Raw genomic sequence first — 20,255 nt, 5'->3', positions numbered from 1 at the left:
ATTGCTTGAAGAAATGCAAAATACATTTAATGCCATACGGTACATTTTCCAGGTAAATGCAGTCTCTATGACGACAGGCAAGAAGCACACTCTCCACCTTTAAACTAAAAAAATGACATACTCCCAAACTCACAGTACACCAAATGATTTATTGTCACATAAAGGCATACAGTACTTATTATATACATCTTTTAGAGTATGTACAAAATAGAGAGCCATGGATGTTTCACATGTATAAAAATATGCATTACATCTATAGAAATATGTACACAATGTGCAAAACATATGGCATACAAACAACAAGAGGCGTGGCATGAGCGCGAGATACAGAGGGCTACCACCAACTACTACTGTACGGATGCTAACTGCTGCTGATACTTTACCATGGGAGTATAAGAAGACCGTATAGATCCATGTACTACACCCCCCACATGTACTGTATACATATGGGAGCGGAGTCTGCTAAAAATGTACTGGTCTGAGACTGCAGCTGCCACTTCCTGTCCCATGTAGTTTTATCTAGACAATATGAAGTCCTTTGACCGCGATACAAAGGAGCATTGATATAAAAACAACACAGGATAAAACCAAGGCAGTATCTGACAGTACAGTTTATCAAAGAGAGCAGCATTATTCAGTGGTGGAGAGTAACAAAGTACACAGTAAAAGTAACATTTTTAGGTATCTGTACTTTACTTAAAGTACATTTTACAGTGGATATTTAACTTTTAATTCACTACATTTAAGAGCAGGTATTTATACTTTGTAATTTAGTGTACTTAGATTGAAAAGTATAGTACTTTTCATAATGTTCAATGGGTTATTTCAGTATCTCCATGGGAACATCCTGACTAAAGGTTTTGAGTTCAAGTCTCAGATTTAAACATATTATATTATGTTAAAAAAATCTAGTTGTTAGGGTTATCACTACATTTAACATAGCAGTTTCAAAATATGTCTGGAATACTTTTACCTACTTCAGTGCTTTCACTTAAAGGTGCGGTGTGTAACTTTGTGGCATTTAAACAAAGTTAAAACTACACTTCGGAACATTCTCCATGAAGACAGATACACCACATGGTTGACTATTATAACCAAAAGAGCATTTCCAAATAAGAGTCAGGTTTGTGGAGATGCGAGCGCGCTCAGAGTAAGGCTACATATTTTTCAGTGCAATCAACACAAGTTTCTGTGGCTTTAAAGGTGCATTGTGTAACTTTTCTAGTGGAGGGTCTGTCAGATGCTTTTTATCATGAAGCTGTTATTGCTTTGTCTGGAATATTTCACAGTATGATATTAAACCTTTCTATCTTCATGGAGACTAAACCAGGCCAATTTACAGGCCAGATCCGTGGAGAGGCAACCCACTCACAGAACGCCTGTTTTTCTGGGTATTTTTGAGCTATAAAGCCACCTGTAATTGAATAAATGTAAGGCAGAGCTGTCATACTGTGGAACATTCCAGGCAGAGCAATGACATATCCACAGAAACAAGCAGGTGACAAACAGCCTACCAAAAAGTTACACCTTTAAGTAGATCTATCATGTGATCATTTTTGTTCCTAAAGCTGTACTTTTACTTAAGTACCAAAACTGAGTACTTCTTCCACCACTGTTATTGCAATGAGCTGTCCCTGCCCCATTCTTAACCACAGTCCAAGGGTGAGTGATCATTGACAATACACTTTCTGTGGTTTGGATACATCTAAAATCATAATAATTCAAAACCACAAGCAAACAGATACACGTGACACCGCTCTTTGTACAGAAGCAACAATTGTGAACGCTAAAAACATTACGAAAACAAAATGTGAGATTACATTTCAAGGCCTGCTTTTGGCAACGGATATCAAAAACGATTTCCTAAGATATGAACAACAACAACAATGAAACAAAACGCACAACACAAAAGCTAAAAGTAGTCTGCCTAGTTTTTGGCGCTGATTTGAACATTTTTGACATTTTTTTTTGCTGTAATTATTGCTGAAGTGAATACATATCAGCTAGCATGGATTCAACTGAGCCTAAAGTGGCACGCAAAATATGGTATGTGAGCTGTGGTGAGAACTAGCGCCCCCTAATGCCTGAAAACAGAAGTGGTCACAAATAAGAGGTTTAAATTTAAAGGTCTTATATTACACAGAATAGATTTTTATGAGCTTTAAGCCATGTTATAAAGCTGTTACCTCATCAAAAACATACATGGGAATGTGTTTTGTTTCGTTCACACATGGATCCTTTTTTATTAGTCTGTCTACATCTCCAAAGCTCAAAATGCTCTGTTCCACCTTCCACCTTTTTCACCTTTTGTTCAGTAGAGATTGACAATTCTAGGGCTGAAATCATCCAAATGATTTTAGTGAAAGTGTTGATAAACACGGTGGAGCACTTCCTGTATTACCACATGACATCACAAGGTGTAAGAGTTTATTGTTTGAGAGAAAAATCTGCAGGGTTTGTTTGTTAAACATGTGTGAATGAAACAAAACGCAACTCTAGGTTTACTTTTGATGAGAAAGGAACATTATAACACAGATGAGAAAATAGTGTAATATGGGCCCTTTAAAACAAATGTTACATTAGAATGTTCCTGATCTGGAAATGTGCACCTTTGAAAGTGACATAATATAGGGTTCAAATTACATTACAACATTTTAGAATTAAATTTAACTTTGAAATATATCCAAAACGTGTATGCAAATGTAAAGTGCCTTATATCACATTAATATTACTTCTTTAATTCAGAAAGTTTGATTGAAGAATGTGCATCTATGAATGTGCAAATGAAAATGAATTATTGATTTAAAATGATTTGGTCATTGTGTCATAATTGTGAAAAAAAATTATGATATTTCTTCTAACAAAACACTAGAATTTAATGTGACATTCATATTGTTGAATATATTTTGGTTTACTTTTTATCTGTTTAAATGATTTTACAGAAGACAAGAGAATGCTGTGCAGCCAGTGCGTTGTGTTGTGTACAGTAGAATGATATGATGCATTGTTGGGATGTAAGATATACTTGGATGTGTGTTTGAAAAGGAGCGTAGCCCTCTTTGTTCACTGTGCGTGTGACAGTGGGACAGATAAACAGTCTTGAGGAGCACAAAGCAGCCTCATATCAAACAGTCATGCACACAGAGTAGACTCACAGGACATGCAGAAGACAGAGACCACTGCACACGGATACACATTTATAGACACATGTAATCATGCTAGCTCGCTCACACTAGCCCATGTGCTCAAACACTCCCTTTTTCCTGGCTTTGTTTTCAGAGGGACCGTACTGCATTTCAGTGTCACTCCTTAGTGTGGAAATCTGCACAAAACCTTCAGGTTTAAGTATGTGCTGTAAAGGCAATTTATATATTTACTATTTGACAACATGCAGTCCCAGTAAGTGACAAAGCAGGACAAGGCCAGTGTCCACAGCAGAGCTGAGCTCTGTTCATGTCCATGATGAGCAGCACACACACATGTCTGTGTTTGTTCCCTTTCCTCTGAGGCCCTCAGAAAAGCTGCCGACAGTAAAAGTATTTTAGTTACTTGATACATTCAAATAGACTGGAGCATTGGCCACATAAAGTCGATCACATCAGTTTGATCACATGGTTGGATGCTGTTGGATATGCTTCACATTTCAGTATTGTGAGGTGGTTTAGTGCATAGCTCACTCAATACGAGGAGAAACTCCTCTTGTCGTCTGGATAACGTCCAGGCTCTTTAAAGTCATTGGTTGATCAGCTGGACCCTGGGGTCACTATAGGTCACTCGACAGTTATGTGACAGGATATTCTGCACACTGGACTACATGTGCGTGGCTTTGATAGAGAAAGAGAATTGGTCCTGTCCAACTCCTGGATTCCACCAGCTCCGTGTGGCAGCTCTGAGTCTTATTTACAATCGAACATCAATTGTTGCGGATGTACATGAGTGAGCAGAGTGTGTTTAAACACATGTAGTAATGCACCTGTCTGAGAGAGTTTGTTTACCTGGTGGAATCCAGAGGTTTGTGTTACATTGTGCAGCTTGATTTGCTTAATGAAATGTATAGTCTGCACACATGCTATGGCACACAGCCTCAGACTGGTCCAGTAGTTCAGTACAGACCCATGTGCGGGGCTCACAAGAGTCTCGTAGTGGTGGTTTGGCTCATTCTCTGTAGATGATCGTCTTTTAAAATGGATTCCTATTCCTCTAAAATCCTCAAGCCCAGCGTGAGCCGTCTTAGAGCTGTGCAAACTGCTGCTTGTGAGAGGGGCTCTGAACAGCTCAGTCCCAGTGCAGCTGCAGGTCGTGGGAGTCCAGGAAGTCGGAGGGGATGGTGAGGGGGGTGAGCGGTCCGGGACCAGGGGGCATGGTCAGGTCTAACCACTCCATGTTGTCCAGGGCGGGGTCAGACAGACCCATGTGCAGAGAGGAGGGGGGTGATGAGGAAAAGGACAGCTCGGATGTGTCCATGGGAGAGAAGGGCTGTTGCTCCATGAGCTGAGCCTGCAGCTCCTCCATCAGGCCCTGTGTGCGCGGGTCTGCGGGGGAGCTGTCTGATAGTGTGCCCTCCAGCAGAGCCTCCAGCTGCTGCTCTGAGCTCAGGGACAGAGGAGAGGGTCCCCTCAGAGAGCTCAGAGAGGGGTCCCCCAGCGTGGCCAGGCCCGGGGCAGGGGCCAGCTGCACCTGAGGGGGCGGTCTGGACAGGACCGTGTTGACTGGGAGAGTGCTGATGTGAGCGGTGACTGGCAGAGCCTTATTCACCGGCATAGGGGTCTCCTGCTGTGTGAATGGAGCGATTTCTGAGGAACAAAATGAATTTGATTCAGTTATTTATGATGTGTTAAAAATAAGAACATGTATGAGATTAACCTTTTAACATGCTGGAGGTTTACATTAAATAAAGACCTCTGTTATAAAAATTCTTCCCTATTACTGATCATCATGCATGCTCGTAAATGGCACCTTACCTCCACTCTCAATAAGGATGTCGAATAAATCATCCATTTGCTGGCTTGTTGCCGTGGAAACCTGAAATGACACATCAGTCAAATTTGGGATGTGTAGGCGGTCCAAGGACCCACTGTGCTAAAACAGTCTCTCTTTAAGGCTTAAACCAGATGCGCCCAATGCTCTGACCTGTGAGCAGTGGTTGGTCAGCAGGTTACGGCTCTGCTTGACAGCATCCTCGTAGCGGGGCGGCTCTCGGCTCTTGGGGGGCGGAGGAAGCAGAGGGGCGGGCTGCAGGATGAATGTAGGCTGCCCCGGAGAGGAAGACTGGACCGGTGACTGGGAGAGTGAAAACTATCAATATTTACTACAAACAAACAGGTGCAATGATACAGTTGTTCAGATGTCCTACCTTGCTGAGGGGTCCGTTGGAGATGTGATGGTTGGGGGAGGCTCGAGGAGACACCCTGGGGTCTGGGGAGGTCCTCAGAAAACACTGGGGGCTCAGGTCTGCTCGGGTCTGACTCTCCAAACCACTGTTGTTATTGCACATGGTCAGGGTCTGTGCAAAGGCAACAACAACAAGAACAACAAACTTTATTTATAGAGTGCTTTTTATACAAAATTGCAACAGAAAGCACAAAGATCAAAGACAATGGGCCCATCAAACAGAGGATATAGTATGGTCCAAATGTGATTACAAAAAGATTTTTAAAAGAAAGAACACATATTGTGCTTGAGCCTGCTACATGGTTATAATCTATGACACTCGTGGACCACTGTGTTTTCATTTGTTTATCAAAATATTGATCTAAAACCCCCATCTCATAGTGCCTGTAGCATCAGAACTATCAACCTCCTCAGACTCTTTATCTCCTCTTCACCACCAGACTTTAGCTCCAATAATTTTTACTTTCACTTTCACTCAGTCTGACCTGCAGCAGTGGTGTGGGGGTGGCATCCATCTTAGCGCTCTGTAGCTGAGGCACAGAGGTCTGGACACGAGCTGGGGCAGGGTTTGACACGGCCGCCTGGAGTTGAACCGGCTGCAAAAGCAAAAAAATAATAATAATAAATTAATAAAAAATAAATATTAAAATGCATAAAATATTACTGGATTGAATCTTTCATTAAACTAAAAACTAAAAACATCTCCTACTTGTTGCAATGGACTGAAATAAGTCTTCCAGGATAATGAATGCCCTTTGGAGTCTATTATTAGAACTTAATGGTAAGAATTCATTAGCCTGGAGGCTTCAGTCTGTGTTGACTGTGGCCGAGCGGTTGCTACGTCTGATCAGCCACTGAGGTCAAGGTATACACGAGGCTATCCATTTGTACATGGAAATGAAATGAAAATAAGCAACATGGAGCTGAGCATGGACACAACATTTCTTTGCATAGTTAGCATTACATAGACATCTACCTTCAGAATGTTTGTACATGTTACAGTATGCTAGTATTTTGCATTTGATATGGTCGGGTTAGAATGGTTCAATAACAGTAAGTTGCCAAATAGAGAGATGCCCTCCCACTGCTGACCTGCCTTATATTATTATTTTGATCCAAATGAGTTAAATGTGCTGATAGTGGGTGGGGGCTTAGCCATGTCTCTTATTAATGTTCATATCTTGATTTACAGACTTAATAGTGAAATAAAAATACCAGGATCATGTTGTGCGGGTTCATATGAATATTTTAAGTCAGTCAAATCTGACAGCAGCAGTTACAGAGAGGAGGGGGGAGATTTTTCAGGTTTACCCATTTAAATATACAGTCTATGCCTCTGACTCGATGGCATCAGCTGCTTGTCTTCATGGAGATAAGAGTTTATTGCTGTACTGTGGAACATTATTAGCCTGATTCATCAGCCGGTTTCACTTCATAGGAAATTTGTTCGCTCAACGGTAGGCAGGTACTTCTTATTTAACCAATAGCTGCTATTTGGTTGTGATGTATGTAACGCACCACTAACTGAGCTAACCGGTATATTAAGCTTTTTCCAAGTCCCATAGGAAGAAGGACAATAACGTCTTTCCCCTTGATGAAATTCACCAAACATTCTCTTTATTCCGGCTTTAAATCCTCGATCTCTGGAATCATTGACAACACTGAATATATGACTCTTTGCTGATTGGCTGATGACCGAACTTGCACTTCTGGGGTTTTCACAAAGCGCCTAGTGTATTTTGATTCCTGACCTAGTTGCTGGAGAGAAATGAAATTGAGCAGAGGCACTAGGTGGCACCAGCCTGGCTATTACATTATAGCCAAAGCAATAACATCTTTATGGAAACAAGCAAGATTAAGAAGATTTTAATATGAACTAAATTAGTTATTTCATCTTTACTATATACTTAGGAAACTTGTACATTTCAACAGCTGTATTTTCTTATTTCAATGTATTTTATTTCTTTATGCAAATAAAACCTTCCCACATTAAATGAACCAAAGTCCAATCATGTAAATAAAACATATATGTAAAACGGATTATATTAAGTTTGTTTGGAATCATATTACATTCAATACTATCCTAACCATAAACACCATTGATTCTAGACTCTGCTCTGTCTGAAGCTTTGTTACTTAAATTAGACTTTATCCTGAGTTTGTTTTAAGACAATCTGAGCTGATTTTGTGTCCTCTTTCAAAGCATTAGCCAACAGTTTTTCAGTTCAGTCACTCTCAGTCTTTTTGTTGAAAATCAAAAAGACACCTAAAAACAGAACCATGAACGCTCGGACTGGGCTCCTGAAAATGTGCTGTTTAAATCCATTTTCCATTTTTGTTTCTTTACAGTATTTGCTACTGTGTATATTGTGTCTGCATGGAAACTTCTGAACATTCAGTCATAAACATACAGGCACAACACCCCCAATACCATATACCATAACCTAGTTTTTAGTTTACCTGCAGGCTGACTGTGGTAGTGGGCAGCTGGATGGCGTTGTTGGGCAGGGACACGGGCACCAGGATCTGTGCTCCAGCTTGTCCCGCGGCCGTGAGGAGGGTCTGAGGCTGCCCCAGCACTTGAGACACCCCCCCTGAGTGACTGATGAAGAACTGCTGTAAGCCTGGGGTTGCCTGCTGATTCAGTGGCCTGTTTTGGAGCTTGGGACTCCTTTGCGTCACCAACTGGCTCTGAATTTGGAGCGGCTTCCCGGACGAAACCGTCACATCTTCCAGTTTGACCATGGTGGGTAGGGGCGCGGTAATCTGGGAGCCTAAAATCGAACTGGACGCGGTGGATAGGCAGTTTGGTGAAATAGCACCTTCGTTTTTGATAGCGTTGGAAGTTATTTGCGATGTGTTGACGATCGAATTCGGGACAGTCGTGCAGTTGGAAAAAATATTGTTCGCTTCCTGTTTGACGCTGGGGTCCGAACTCATCCCGCCTTTCTTCTCCACCTCCAGCTGCATTTTGAGCTCCTCCACCAGTTTCTGCTCCTGCTCCAGCTTCCGCATCAACTCCTCGATTTGGCGCTCCTTCTCGTGCAGCCGCCTGTCCTTCTCCTCCGGGACGCGAGGGGGCTGCGGCGTTTCGGCGGGTGCGTCCGGCATGCCGACGTCCTGCGGGATGGGCGACACGGGAGGGGTGGGCATCGTGGGGTCGTTGGGTGATGCTTGCTGGGCGGGGAGAATGATGGTCGGGGCGGCGGAGGTGGTGGTGGCGGTAGTGGCGATCTCCATGGGAACGGCGGTTAAAGCGGTGGTGGAGGGTACAGAGGCGAGGGCGGGGGCGGGGACAGGTGCGGGGCTGTCCTGGAAGGGTTTGAGTCGCTCGATCAGGTCGGTCTTGGTGCCGGACACGGGCAGGCCGCGAAGTTTTAGCTCCATCTTCAGTTCAGCCACCTGGAGACAAACAGCAACAGCTACTATTAAAAGGGCCACACCAGACCTTTTTCATTTAATAAAATCAAATTAGTTTGCCCCAGTACAAATAAAAGCAGCTCTTTGAATCTAAATGAGTCCAGTGTGTAACATCTAATCATAAAGTGTTTATTGTCTATGAATCAAGTGAGCAAGTGAGATTTATTGTCAGAATTCACAAACTTGTGGGAAAGGAACTTGTGACGTTATGGTGCAATTAAAAAAAAAAAAAACTACTGGTAATAAAGTAAACTATGATTAAATAAAAAAAATAAAAAAAAGTTGTGACTTATTCTAGTGATCAATGAGGAGGAATAAGTTTGACGTCCTGGTAATAACTAGGGCTGGGTATCATTAAGAAGTTGCAGATATGATTGATAGGCCATGATTCGATACATATCTTGATAAAATGAGCTTTCAATTCGATACAATATATTTCAAATCGATTCAATATGGTTCAGTAAAAATAAAGGCTAAATCATGACTGTGATACTACAAGTCTTTTTGTTTCATAAGAACTTTGCTCAAGAAGCGGTTTAACAAACATTTTAATCATCAGAACAATGAAAATATTAAATGTGTTGCATAAATAAGTTTCCTTCCTCTAAACAAGCAAGAAAACTGTAGCACTGAAACTAAATAATTTAGTAGAATATACCAAAAAATACTCTTGGCGATATATCTATACAAACTAGTTCACTTCCTGATTGACAAATGATAAAAACTCTTATGTAAGAGCACATTTCACTTTATTACAAGCCCGTTTAAAGCTCATTCAAAGACAGTTTCACTTTTTTAGCTAAACATGAGTATTTAAATTAACTTTTTGACTTTTATGTTTGTTTTCTGTTACCAAAGCTGCAGACCACCAAACACATTACGCCACAAACGGAGCTGAAAATATTCAACTACCTTCATCTCCTCCAGGTTGGCGGGCAGAACTCCAGGCCTGCGGTTGGTCAGCATGTTGACGGGCCGGGCGGGGGGCAGTGGGGGCGGAGGCGGGGCGGTGGGCAGAGACACGACGATGGAGGTGGGCAGGCTGTTCGTGCTGGCGCCCTGACCCTCTGCCACAGGCCTGCAGGAAACACACAGAGACAATGCACCAGTGAGCTATTGTGTGTGGACAGGAATGTGCGGCTACTCACAGAGGGGAGTGGGAAATGGACAGAGTTGCCAGGTCTGATTCTTTATAGCCACATAAAATTAGATTTGCTTGCATATTATTTAGGGCTTCACATCATTGTTACATTTGGGCACTTTTGGTTTTTCCCTGCTTTCTTTTTATTGTTCATATTTTTTGTAGCATTTCTGCCTAGTTTTGTTCTGATAAGTTAATTATGTTTTTGTAGTTTATTTTGTCCTCATTTCCGGCAAGAGGCCTTAAATGCGCGAGCCGCCTCGCTCTCTCTCTCGCTCTCTCCTCCTCCTCGTCCGCCGCCGCCGCAGGTACTGGAGCGCGCACGCCTCGTGCTGGGAGACGCCCTGCTAGCTCTCCTGCTCCATCGTTTTGGTAGCTTGTGTTAGCCGTTAGCCTTTTGTTTGACCTGGTGGGACCGGCTGTCCTGTTTTCGCTTTTCTGTTGGGTTTAGGTTGTTGGGTTTGTTGGTCTTTAGTTACGGGTGCTGGCACCGGCTCCTACGGCCCTGTATAGGGTTGGCCCGGTGTCGCACCTTTTTGTTCTTTTTGGCCGTCTCACCAGGTCCACCTTTCTGTTGCTACTTTTGGTTTGGGCACTGGTAGGGTTTCTTTTTTTTGGTTTAAACATCTCTGCACAAACAAAAATAAAAGAACTCTAAAATTCTATTTTTGGTTCCCGTGTCCTTTCCTAAATATGTTGGGACTCAAATCTTTTGGGTCGTAACAATCATAAAACAGGTGATTTTTAGTCTTTTTACAGTTCTGATTCACGTTAATAGACCAGGTAATGACTGAAATGACACCGCAAAATGTTAATAAAAAAAATCAGATTTTTCTGACAAATATTGCAATTGCAGTTAAATTTGCGATGCGTCCTTAAAAAGTAGGATTCTGTTCAGGAGTATTACTATTTGAGAGAAACTGAAATATGAACTGATGAACTAATACAAGAATTTCAGAACATGTTTATGGAGGTCTATACTAGGGTTGTAAAAATAGATACTCAGGTACTGTATAATATATATATATATATATATATATATATTATATATATATATATATATAATATATATAATAATAAATCCCATAAATAAGGACAAAAGATAACTTAAAGAAGCAATATTATTTTGTGCTGAAAATAACATACTAAATGCGCTTTGTGTTGCATTTTTGTATGAAAAGCACTCTATAAATAAAGTTTGTTTTTTTCATCATACCTTTTTTTTCCATCATACAAATTTTGTAATGAGCCTTTTCCTCAGTATAGAAATTGAGTTTGAGTAGAAATTTTGGTATCATAGCAACCTGGGTCTAAACTACAGGTACAAGATTTTTTCTATACAAAGATGCAACTTATTTATCTAAATAATTGCTCCCTTTCTGATTTGATTATTACGCCATCTCACACTGCGATTTTGACAGAATTTCAATTCATTGCACTGCTCTAGACTGAAACAACCTGTTAACATTTTACATATGTTGATTATTTTAAAAATAAAACAGCAGTTCTTATTAGCGTTTGTACAGGGGCACACACGTTTAACTAGTGTTTTTTTGGTTTATATTTATGGAGATTGCTCATATTGCTCTTTTTGAAATGTCTTTGTCACTTTTTGCTTTCTGACAAAAATCTGGCAACCCTGGAAACAAACAGGAAACCCAAGTGACCAGAATGTCTAGCGTGTGCCGTCTCACTTAGAGCGGCTCCATAGTGCACGCTCAGTTCAAAGGCTCCAACCACAAACACGGCAGCTGCTCGCACCACTTCCTGTCGGCCATTATCCCCAGACTCAGCCTTGTTATTGGAAACAAGCTAATCGACCACGAGGCAAAGGCTGAAAAACAATGTCTGGTTTGACTTGAGAGGTTTTCAATTTCAGAACTGGGGATGCTACAAGCTAACCCTCATTCATGATAACAGGCACCGCAACAAAGATAAGACCAATTTCACCTGCACTAAGACTAGGACTGCTTTCACTAATGGCTCTTTATATAGCCAGGCAATAAAGGCAATGCAAATTCTTCAGCTGACATACAAATTGAAATGGATTAACGGGAATGATAATGCAATAACAATATTGTGATTAAAAAAATAAACAAAAATAAAATCTAAACAAACTAAAGGAAGGAGCCAGGGCTGCTTTTTAAAAAACTTTAAAAGTTCTGAGGTGGAAGGTCCTGCCACCATCTCCATGGAGATATCACTGCTTTGCCTTGAACGATTAATTATTTAAGTGAAACGCCAAACTTTAAAAAATGTATATTTAAAAGGGTGGTGTCAGCAGGTGGTGTCAGCAGGTGGTGTCAGCAGGTGGTGTCAGCAGGTTACAGGCTAGATCTGCGGAAATGTGACCCCCGAACTGTTGCGAACTGTCTAGTGCAGGCATGTCCAAACTATGGCCCGGGGGCCAAATGCCACCCTCAGACAAATTTTTCTTGGCCCTTCCAGGTGAACTGACCCAAATTACCTTGCATCAATTAAAAAATAATTTTTTACTGCAAATTTTTTAAAACTCTACCTTGATAAAGCTAATCTTAGCATGAATAAAGACTGATGGTTCATTCTAACATGTTAAACATGCACATATTTCGATTATTCCCTGTACTGAGCACCAGTCTGTGGCCCTCAATCAACCTTCTGCTTCATCTCAGTTTAGATATGTGGCCCTTGATTAAAAAAGTTTGGACACCCCTGGTCTATTGCATTTTGATTCCTGACCTAGTCACTGGAGAGAAATTAAATTGAGCAGAGGCACTAGGTGGTGCCAGCCTGACTAGAACATTCCCGGCAAAACAATTACATTTTACCAACAGACTCTCCACCAGTAGAGTTACAATGCAGCTTTAAATATATTTGAAACTAGGGCTGCATTTTCACAAATATAGGTAGAAATATTGTGACTGAAGACTCGTAACTTGGGAATATGTATGAATAAAGAGTATTATTAATAAAAATCCAATATTGTTATTTTTATACTTAGAATTGTCACAATATTAAAATTGCAAACTCTAATTTGATACTAAGGAAAAAAGTCTGAATTCTGACATCATGATAAATAAATAAATTAAAAAAAACACTCTTTATTTTGACAATTTTCACAGTATTTTCTTTTATATTATCATGTGACCTTATGTTTGTGTCATCCAGATATTTTCCATAGTGGTCCATGTGAGTACACTAGTTTTATATTAGTTCTGATAAAGCTCAAGATCATTCTAAAGTTATTCAGGAAAGCGTAATTTCTGTCCTTTGAATGTGACTTTTTTAGTATCAGTACTTGCTCAATTTAGCATTTAGTTTTGATATTAGTTTTAGTATCAATTAGTACCCGATTTTCGATATTGCTACTTAGATACCGCTACTATGACAACCCTACCCCCCACAAACAGTCCCACATAACATAAGTATCCCACAGTAGTTCTCACGTACTTGAGTGGGGCGGGCAGGATGGTCTGGTAGTTGTAGTGCTGTTGTTGCTGGCTGAGGATCTGCAGTTGGAGGAACAGTTGTTGTTGCTGGAGCAGGCGGGCGTAGGAGGAGTCCATGTGGGCCTCGGCGCTCTCCTGCTTCTGGTCCGGAGGGACGTACTGGTGGTACTTGAGCTTCTTCACGCGGGACTTGGGCTCTTTGGATTTCTTATTGCGGCTTTTGTCCGAACCGGTTTTCTGCTGGCTTTGCTGGAAAAAGAATAGTTACATTTTAGACTAAAAATGAAGCTGTTGTTCAGGAACTCGTGACTGAAATGTTTTAATTCTGCACTTTCTTCTTTTAAAGGTCCAATATCATATCAAAACATACCTGGAGTTTATACATGTTTGAGTAAACCTTTCCTGTCTACATCTCCAAAGCTCAAAATGCTCAGTTCCACCTTGTGATGTCATGAAGCATGTTAACAGCTACTTTTTACCTTTTGTTCAGCAGAGATTGGCAATTCTAGGGCTGAAATTATCCAAATGATTTTAGTGAAGATGCATGGAGTTTAAAAACATAGTGGAGAACTTCCTGTATTACCACATGACATCACAAGGTGAAACAGAGTATCTTCTGTTTGAGAAGAAAGAAGAAGTTAGCCTAAATATGCAGGGTTTATGTGTTAAACAGGTGTGAATGAAACAAAACACAACTCCAGATATATTTGTGATGAGGAAACAACAAATATGAGCCCTTTAATGTTTATTTTATAATGAGTGTTTGTATTGTGGTTTTAATGTCTTTCTTTTTCCTGTAAAGTACTTTGAATTACTGTGTACAAGTTGTGCTATACAGTTAAACTTGTCTTGCCTTTTACATTATGTATTGACAGGAAATGGACAGTGAAACATTGTCTGCCCTATTTGAATGTACTCATCTATTTGAATAATTGTAGCTTCTTAGAATTAGATTTGGACAAAGTGCTTTTAGCAGAGCACAGAGCCAGACAGAGAATGTCAATAACAGCAAATAAGAAGACCATTTCTTCAACACCTTTTAGTTTAGTTTGGTTTAGTTTATGCATAAACGTCCACTCTGTGCTGTTTCACTGAGAGCAGTATGATCCATGGTGGAATGTAACAAAGTAAAAGTACTGTACTTAATTAACTAAATTTTGATGTCTGCACTTTACTTGAGTAGATTTTGAAGTAGATACTTTCAGTTTGACTTCACTACATTTGAGAGCAGATACTGTATGTGTACTTTCTACTCCACTACATGTTTTAACAGGACTGAAAATTGTAAGTATTTTTTATTACAGCGTGAGATGTGCAGAAAATACTGAGGGTTTATTTTAACATGTCCAAAATTTGGCCAAAAATATACAAAAAATAAAAACAGCTAGAAAAAACACTTGATTCTGTTGAAGGAACTTCTGCACAAATAAAAATTCCTACTTTTGAATATCCCAAAATCTGCACCAAATACTTTTATTTATACTCTCAAAGTACATTTTTAATCAGGTGCTTTAATACTTTTACTTAAGTAAATTTTTTCCTGTGATACTTTTACTTAACAATTTTTTTTTTGCTCCGGTATCTGTACTTTTACTTAAGTAACAAAATTGAGTACTTCTTCCACCATTGAGTATATTAGATATTTTTCAACATACTAGAATGTGATATTCATTTTGAGGACTTTTCACCATAAAAACATTTTATTATATTTTATTATTTTTATATTATATTACTTAATTGCTGTGGCAAAGGTGCTTACTTCACTCTCAATCTATTGAACTGATTGTTTGTGATTTTCATATAAAATATTTTAATGGAACTTAAGACTTAGACAAACATTGTTGATCCTCAAGAGAAATTATTTGGACACAGTAGCTCACACGTCACAACGTTTTATAATTACAAAGAGAAAAAATGTAGATGTTAATGATAAATTCAAAATAAGTAGTAACAATATCAAGAGACTGGTGTCAAATAAAATAAAATAGAACTAAGTTATATATCTGTTGTTGTCTTTAGAAGTTGTTGTATTGCAGCTTCTTTTTGTGTCATTAGTTTTTGTTTAATGCCCCTCCCTGTATCAATATGTAACATGCTGTCCTTACCTTGATGAGCGTGAACCCTTGTTTGGTGGGCAGGGTAATGGTGGCGGGCGGGGACTGTGTGACAGCTGGGGGAGCCTGCTCATTGGTGGAGAGCACTTTGATGAAGTCCGTTGTCGTTGGAGTGCTCACCGGGACCGCCTATAGACAGACACAAAATTGCTCTGTAAGATAAACATGTTCAAAAAGAGATGGATTTTAGCGCTGCAATTTGGGGCAAAAATATAATATTGAAAAGAAATGTATTTTTTAAGGTTTCCAACTGTTGAAAAGTAAGATTCTGTTAAGAGTGCACATTGTAAACAACTGCAATAACATTTGGATGAAAACAGAAATATGAACTGATAAATGAATCCAAGAATTCCATGTATTTGTCAGGGTTTAATCTACAGATACAAGACTTTTCTATAAAAAAAACAGGATATTTTGCAGGGTTGGGACAAGACGGAGATCGAGTCTATGAGAATGAGACAAGACAAGATTTTGAAACATTTGTAATAAATTGTCCAGTCCAGTTCAGGTCACAATTGTTTTATTTATTCTGTTTAATACTTTGTAATTATAGTCCTGTGTTTTGGAACGACAGCTCTCAAGGAGGTATAACTCACTACCACTTAACTTTGTTTTCTCCAATCCAAATGTAAACACATGGAAAGAAAACCTCCCAAGATAATTTTCCACATATGTGCACGGTTTTGTGGCATTTTTGTCTCACGAAACTTCTGTCACGAGATCTGGTCCCATCCTTAATATTTTGTGTTTAGCAAAGGACATTCTGTCAACTAAATAAATTGAGACTTTGTGATTTGATAATTGCACCGACTCAAATTGTGATTTCGATTCGATTGTGATATAAAGTGCAGCTCCAATAGATATCAAAAAGATGTACCATGAGAGGTTAATTACCATGGAAAAAAAACACATTACCTTATATTTTGGTATTTAACCTCCTAATGTAGCATCTGCAATGGTTTATTCTGTTTTTTTTTTTTACTTTTAAACAGATCACAGACCACATTGTTGTCATATTTTAGCTTGTGCTCTGACCTGGAGGATGGTGGTTGGGAGCTGTGGCGCTGTTTGGACCACGGAGGGCGTCTCTGGTGGCCGGCTGTCCCCCGGTGACGGCACGGAGCTCTGGGACTCCTGGCTGGCCGGCTGCTCGGGGGACAGGGCGTCGCTGCTGTCCTCGTCCAGTACTTTGGGATAGTTCACCTGCCCCACTATGAAAAGAATAAAGTACACACATTTTTAAGTATACAGTTGATCCGTCTGAAGCTAAGTTACACAATCGGACTAGAAAGAACTGACTTGAAGGAAGGCTGGAAGTACAACAGGCGAGGTGATTTGTGCTGTTACACAAGTCCCTCTCAGATTACTTTTTTAACTCTATACTTCATTTTTCTTAAGTTTTCAGATCATCTTAAACTGTTTTTGCAGCGTGACGTCATTGCACAGTTTCGATTCCTCAGAACAGTACTGTCATGTTTACCTATGATGGCTTGTTTGAGGGTGGAGTCCACGGGCAGAATGTTCTTCTCCACCAGCTCCATGGGCCCTGGTCTCTGGGCAATCTTCTCATTCAGGTTGTCGGCCAGGCGAGCGCGCTTCAACTTCATCTGAGTGGCTTGTAATGACGGCTCTGCTCCGGTTTCTAAAGACGAAAAAAATTGTGAAAATGTAGGATTCGGCCTGTGTGTGGTGTATTGTGTGTGAAACTGCCCGAATTGTTTTTATTCATGGAGTGACTGATTTAAATGGACAGTCACAGCTAGTATAATACTAATGGGAGCAGCTTAGTGCATATTGCTGCTTAGGCTCTAGTCTAGAGTTGCGAGATGATTTCAACAGAGGTGAAAATTTAAAAAAGTAAAATAGGTAAAGTACTGTCCTCAAGTATACATTTTAGGCATCCGTAATTCACTTAAATAGATTTGAAAGAGGATCCTTTACTTCACTACATTTGAGAGAAGGCATCTGTAATTTCTAGTCCACTATGTTTTTCTGCTGGACTGAAATGTTTTTTGTTTTTTATTATTATTGAGACCTGCTGACAAAGGCTGAGGGATTTATTTGTTAAGACATCAGCAGTTTGATCAAACAAAAATATACAAATAAACAAATAAAAACAGCTAGGGGAAAAAACGCCTGATTCAGTTGTTTCTACTGAACAAAATTCAATCTTTTAGTAGTTTGGCCGTTTCTGTCTTGAAAAGTTTGTGAATCCCTGCTCTAGATATTTCTCAAAATTCTATTAAAAATGATTAAATTTTGTTCACTACCAACCCTCTATTTTAAGTCTTTTTCAGTCCTACAGAAAACACTACGGCAAAGTATATATCAGCAAAAGTACACAGATAAAGGAAATAAATAAGATACTATGGGACGTCTGCATCTATTGTCTAGTTGTTTATTAATAGTATTCTATAGTATCCCGTAGCTTCTAGGAATAAGGAACTGTTTTCAAACTGCATGGGAAAGTAGATGCTTGTGCTAACTGTATATAGTGTCTATAAAGTATCTGTATGCAAATAACTGTTATGTAACCCCGTATTTTTATGGATGCCATATTTTTAAGTTTAGAACATGATTGGCTGTTGACAGATGATTTGTATACAGTTTATGGTGAAACTGTGTGTGGAAACTTTTGACTGCAGTATTTGAATATAGAAATGAAATCTGATTTAAAGAGGGCGTACTTTATTTTAATGCGGTATTAACTGCTAAAGCATAACATATTTAGATCACCGTGTTACCTTCTATTGTTTTGAAAATCAAAATAAGTCTCCACTCCCTTTGCTAAGTCACTCACCATTCAGAGCGCTGTCAAAACATAATAAGAATGTGTTCCTCTAATTTAACTACAGAGCATCACATCAGGTTTGTCTGGTTGTACAGTTTTTTATCATGCTTTTGTACTGTATTTTCTGCACTATTAGGCGCTCTGGATTATAAGGCGCACTGTCATTTAATGGTCTATTTTCAAACTTTTTTCACATATAAGCCACACCGGACTATAAGGCGCATTAAACGAAACACAACAGTTAGATGGGTCAGTTGGACTTTGGTGCGTTCACAGTGACTCTCGGCTTTGTTCAGTTGAGGCGCGTGGGGAGGGTGCTGTGTTGTGGCTAGAAGTGGCACGTTGCACTCGCTTTTTTGGTTCCTTCCTCCGTTCCGTTCCTCGTCCGCGTGCAGCTGCGGGTGTTTTTCGCTGCGCGGTCGCTGTCTGCTCCGTGCGTGTTTGCATGCACTGCGGGTGGTGTGGCTTTGTAGTTTATTGAAGTCGAGCTGGGACACCCGAGTGGATTCTTGTATAGGGCGCTTTGGATTGTGGGGCATGCAGTCGTTTTTTTAGGGGGGTTGGAGGCTTATGAGTGCGCCCTATAGTGCGGAAAATACGGTACATTTATGGAAACATTGTCATGTTTGTACAGAATTTTACAGCTAGGGTTTGAACATTGCCCACAAGAGATCGCTAGATTACTCAAACAAAAATTCAATTTTGCGCAATACCCCTCTTTAATCCAATATTCTGAAGTACCTTGGAGGATGTGCATTCTGACCAGCTCTGCCCTCTCCGGACGACTGCGGATTTTGTGCTTCAGAAAGTTCTCCGTCTAAGTGAAGAGGAGACACTGTTATTACACAATCACTTTATTTTCCAAACATTTCTTTACTTTGGTTTATTTGAGGTCTCGTCTCACCCTGGCCCTCTCCAGACTGCGGATCTGTCCGTGGAAAGCGGCTGGACTCTTCAGAGCTGCCAGAGACAAACGTCATTAAAGAGCGATGAAAAAAGTCCATTGTGTTTGTAAGTGATACGATTGAACAGAGAAAACATGTTTATTTTTCTATTGTCTTATCATAGCTGAGCGGGGCTGTTATTCTGTTCCGCCCACGCTGAAGCTGCCTCTCACTGTGGCGTACAACTGTCTGTGGCATTACAACTTTCAAACTCTTATTTTTATAGCAAATTTCGATGATCAAAACACATTTTAAACCAGGTGAAGATAAAAATATGATGACCAAAGATGGAGAATATTTAAAGGCTATTTTCTGATCTTTTTCTGCTAAAATAAGAGTTATATATTTAGGAGTGTATATGCTCTGAAACAGAGCAAAGGATCATGGTCTATGTAGTTCCCTGTTGCTACAACAATACAATACTTATGGTGAAGTAGATTGTAATCCAATATATTGTGACCTGACATCCCATGATAATATTGTGAGACTTTTGATGAAATTATTACACAGTATTTTGACTATATTGTTACATCCCTAAAAAAAACAGTGGCTTTGCAAAATCAAAATGAAATGAACAATAAATAATTTGTGAGTTTTATCATTAATACATGCAGTTTTTAAAAGGTCCTATAAATAAAATTTACTCTTGTGAGCATGTTAAAATTCTGTTACCTCATCAAAAACACACCTGTTGTTGTGTTTTGTTTCATTCACACATGATTAATACACAAAAACTGTAAATTTAGTTGAGAGTTCTTATCTCAAACACAAAAACAAAACACAATTGTTATGTTGTGTGATAACACAGGAATTGCTCAACTGTATTTTTAAACACAGTTCACTAGAATAATTTAGATGATTTCAGATCTGGAATTACCAATCTCTATTGAAATAAAGTTAAAAGGTCAATTTCTGCTTCATAACATCACAAGGTAGAATAGAGCATTTTGAGCTTTGGAGATGGAGACTGGCTAATAATAAAGGGTTACTCAAATATGTCTGAATGAAACAAAACACAAGTGCATT

The 20,255-nt window shown here is 39.6% G+C and overlaps 1 protein-coding gene across 3 annotated transcripts in view; it reads right to left on the bottom strand.

The window, feature by feature from the left end:
- Positions 1 to 129: 129 nt before the first annotated feature.
- Positions 130 to 20,255, bottom strand: part of mrtfba (myocardin related transcription factor Ba) — a 35,090-nt gene continuing 14,964 nt past the window's right edge. For 2 of the 3 annotated variants that reach the window (XM_055150019.1, XM_055150021.1), the window contains exons 3-15: positions 19,190 to 19,245; positions 19,027 to 19,102; positions 16,975 to 17,136; positions 16,530 to 16,705; positions 15,486 to 15,623; positions 13,382 to 13,629; positions 9,724 to 9,889; positions 7,852 to 8,793; positions 5,877 to 5,987; positions 5,354 to 5,503; positions 5,131 to 5,280; positions 4,962 to 5,022; positions 130 to 4,793 (exon numbers count right to left, since the gene is read on the bottom strand). In XM_055150019.1, coding sequence (XP_055005994.1) covers positions 4,276 to 4,793; positions 4,962 to 5,022; positions 5,131 to 5,280; positions 5,354 to 5,503; positions 5,877 to 5,987; positions 7,852 to 8,793; positions 9,724 to 9,889; positions 13,382 to 13,629; positions 15,486 to 15,623; positions 16,530 to 16,705; positions 16,975 to 17,136; positions 19,027 to 19,102; positions 19,190 to 19,245 — 2,954 coding nt within the window. In that variant the 3' untranslated portion in view covers positions 130 to 4,275. The remainder of the gene's footprint in view (positions 4,794 to 4,961; positions 5,023 to 5,130; positions 5,281 to 5,353; positions 5,504 to 5,876; positions 5,988 to 7,851; positions 8,794 to 9,723; positions 9,890 to 13,381; positions 13,630 to 15,485; positions 15,624 to 16,529; positions 16,706 to 16,974; positions 17,137 to 19,026; positions 19,103 to 19,189; positions 19,246 to 20,255) is intronic. The other variant, XM_055150020.1, reaches the window with a different exon arrangement.

The sequence above is a fragment of the Boleophthalmus pectinirostris genome, unplaced genomic scaffold (genome assembly GCF_026225935.1).
Source record: "Boleophthalmus pectinirostris isolate CB_2022bp ecotype Guang Dong unplaced genomic scaffold, ASM2622593v1 HiC_scaffold_14, whole genome shotgun sequence".
Taxonomy (NCBI): domain Eukaryota; kingdom Metazoa; phylum Chordata; class Actinopteri; order Gobiiformes; family Gobiidae; genus Boleophthalmus; species Boleophthalmus pectinirostris.
This window is presented reverse-complemented; position numbering and strand designations above follow the sequence as displayed.